Source organism: Colobus angolensis, unplaced genomic scaffold (genome assembly GCF_000951035.1).
Source record: "Colobus angolensis palliatus isolate OR3802 unplaced genomic scaffold, Cang.pa_1.0 Scaffold19, whole genome shotgun sequence".
Taxonomy (NCBI): Eukaryota; Metazoa; Chordata; class Mammalia; order Primates; family Cercopithecidae; genus Colobus; species Colobus angolensis.
Window position 1 is genome coordinate 7,136,871 of NW_012115043.1, and position 2,920 is coordinate 7,139,790.

Here is a 2,920-nt window from a genome sequence, read left to right on the forward strand (position 1 = left end):
CTCCTCTCCTCTCCTCTCCTCTCCTCTCCTCTTCTCTTCTCTTTTTTGAGACAGGATCTCACTCTGTCGCCCAGACTGGAGTGTAGTGGTGCGATTATGACTCACTGCAACCTCTGCCTCCTAGGCGCAAGCAATCTCCCATCTCCTGGACTCAAGCCATCCTCCCACTTCAGCCTCCCGAGTAGCTGGGATTACAGGAACATGCCACTGCACCCGGCTAATTTTTGTATATTTTTTTGTAGAGACGAGTTTCACCATGTTGGCCAGGCTGGTCTCGAACTCCTGGGGTCAAGCGATCTGCCTGCCTCGGCCTCCCAAAGTGCTAGGATTACAGCCGTGAGTACCCGCGCCCAGCAGATTTGGCAGATTATTTAGGAGCTCTGAGACCATTCAGTTCTCAGGAAGACGTTTTATTAGTTTCTTTTTATGTGTGTATGTATATACAGTTCCCCTAGTTTTTGTTTAGTCTCACATCATACTAAAGACATTTAAAAACACTCTTGTAAATAAGCTGTATTAGCTTCCTTTCCCCCATTCCATAGAATTGTTTTAGTGTGGATGCTGTACAAAGAGTTCATGCCTGGGGTACTAAAGGAAAGTTCTCAAGTTCTTTTTATTTTGATTTACATCAAGAAGTCCGCTTAATTTCAGGTTTCACCTCCTGGAGTCAATCATTATGGACTTAAGGCTATAGTAACTTTTGAAGATAGTTTGTAATTCGCTGTCTTTGCTGGGTTTTCTTTTCTAAGCAGGCTCATTTCTCTAGTTCAGAAACTTAGCACCCACTTATCGGGTACCCCTGGAGAGTCCTGGTACCGCCCACCTGGGGCGCCTACGAATCCTAGGCTTTTGCGTGTTGATGGACGGATCCGCGCTGCAAGAAGCCTCGCCGCTGTCACCATTGGGCATTGGCAATTGGTTCAGGGGGAACGGCGCGGAACCAATGGGAGCCGTGGCTCCAGAGAGTCCTTGGAGCGCGCGGGAAAGAGACCAATATAAACTGTGGCGGGAGATTAGTTTTCGGGTCCTTGTCCAGTGAAACACCGTTGGTCGTCTGGGAAGTCAGTTCGTTCTCTCCTCTTCTCTCGTCTTGTTTGAACATGGTGCGGACTAAAGCAGACAGTGTTCCAGGCACTTACAGAAAAGGTGAGGCAATCGAGTGTGGTACTGGAGGGCGGGGGTCCTCCCGGCAGCCCGGCCGCGGGCGACGGACGCCAGAGGTCCCCCTGGGCCCTGTGCGCCAAACTCATCTAGCTAGCCAGGGAGCAGCCGCCCGGCCCCTTTACCCTGAAGATGAAGTCTCAGGGCCAGGATAAGGTTATCCTGCTGTTCTGGATCGCCAGGCTCTCCTCTCCAAGCCGCTGGGTCCAGGACTCGGTATCCAAACCCTCCTGCCCCTTCTGAATACCCTCTTTGCCTCTCTTCACAGTGGTGGCTGCTCGAGCCCCCAGGAAGGTGCTTGGTTCTTCCACTTCTGCCACTAATTCGACACCAGTTTCATCGAGGAAAGGTAAGAAAAGCCCTCCTAAAATTAGGGGATCAGGCCTGGCACCTGCAAGCCCCTGGCTTGCCATGAATTTCTTTTTCTTGAGGTACTCACGCCCGAATTTCTTCCTCGCCCTGTGATGTAATGAGAGAGGCTGGGCCTTTTGGCCGGCTAGGATAGAGGTGAGGGGGGTCTCATGGAAGAGAATCTCGAGACTTGGAGTTAAGGACCGGCACAGCTTATCTTCAAGCCTATTTTTCTTTTATTTTTTTAGACAGGATCTCACTTTGTCGCTCAGGTTGGAGTGCAGTGGTGCAATCACTACTCACTGCAGCTTCCACTTATGGGGCTTAAGCAATCCTCCCACCTCAGCCTCCCAAGTAGCTGGGACTACAGGTGCATGCCAACACACCAGGGTTTTTTTTTCTATTTTTTGTAGAGACGGGGGTCTCACTGTGTTGCCTAAGCTGGTCTCAAACTCCTGGGCTCAAACAGTCCTCCCATTGGGATTACAGGCGTGAGCCACCATGGCCAGCCTATCAATTTTTCTTTTTTGGTTTAGTATTTTTCTTTTTCTTTTTTATTTTTTTGAGACAGTCTTGCACTCTTGCCCAGGCTTGAGTGCAATGGTGTGAACTTGGTTCACTGCAACCTCTGCCTCTCGGGGTCACACGATTCTCCTGCCTCAGCCTCCCGAGTGGCTGGGATTACAGGTGCACACCACCACACCTGGCTAATTTTTTTGTAGTTTTAGTAGATATGGGGTTTCACTGTGTTGGCCAGACTGATCTCAAACTCCTGACCTCATGATTCGCCTGCCTCAGCTTCCCAAAGTGCTGGGCCCACAGACATGAGTCACCACTCCAGGCTATTATTTTTCTTAATATTGACAGAGGTTATTTAAATACTGTCAGAGGCTATTTAAAAGCCCCTTATTAGATTAAGGGTTTGGACAATCATTAACAGTGCTGAGTGCTCATTGCAATGTCTGCTAAACTTTAATAAAAATATTTTTGTTTGCTTGTTTTTCCTTTCTTCCTTACTCTTCTTTTTTTTTTTTTGAATGTAATGTCTGTGGATTTTCTCCAACGTTGCAGCTCCTAATATTGTCTTTGGGAGAGGAGGAGTGAAACCCGGCAAGGGAAATAGTTTCACGCTGGTCCTTCTGTGCATGGAAGATGAGAAAATGCCCTGCTATCTGGTGCTTCATTCCTTTCAGTAGGAAGTTTGGCAGACAGGGAGATTAACCCTACAAGATTTAGTTAAGAACGTAAAGGGGAACACTGTTTAGGACTTCATGGGTTTTTAAGTCAATTCAAATTTCTCCCTATTCGAAACATCTCATTAGAAAACATTTACTACTTTGATCTCTCCAGATAAAAGGAAATAAAAGTTGATGAATTGTTTGAGAGTAACTTTTTTTTTTTTTTTTTT

General features: G+C 47.3%; 1 protein-coding gene across 2 annotated transcripts in view; it reads left to right on the forward strand.

Annotated features, from left to right (window-relative positions):
• The first annotated feature begins 967 nt into the window (after positions 1–967).
• The window catches only part of KIAA0101 (KIAA0101 ortholog), a 126,326-nt gene continuing 124,373 nt past the window's right edge, over positions 968–2,920 (forward strand). Inside the window, exons 1-2 of one of the 2 annotated variants that reach the window (XM_011940412.1) lie at positions 968–1,146; positions 1,430–1,510. In XM_011940412.1, the coding sequence (XP_011795802.1) occupies positions 1,101–1,146; positions 1,430–1,510 (127 nt within the window). In that variant the 5' untranslated portion in view covers positions 968–1,100. The remainder of the gene's footprint in view (positions 1,147–1,429; positions 1,511–2,920) is intronic. The other variant, XM_011940413.1, reaches the window with a different exon arrangement.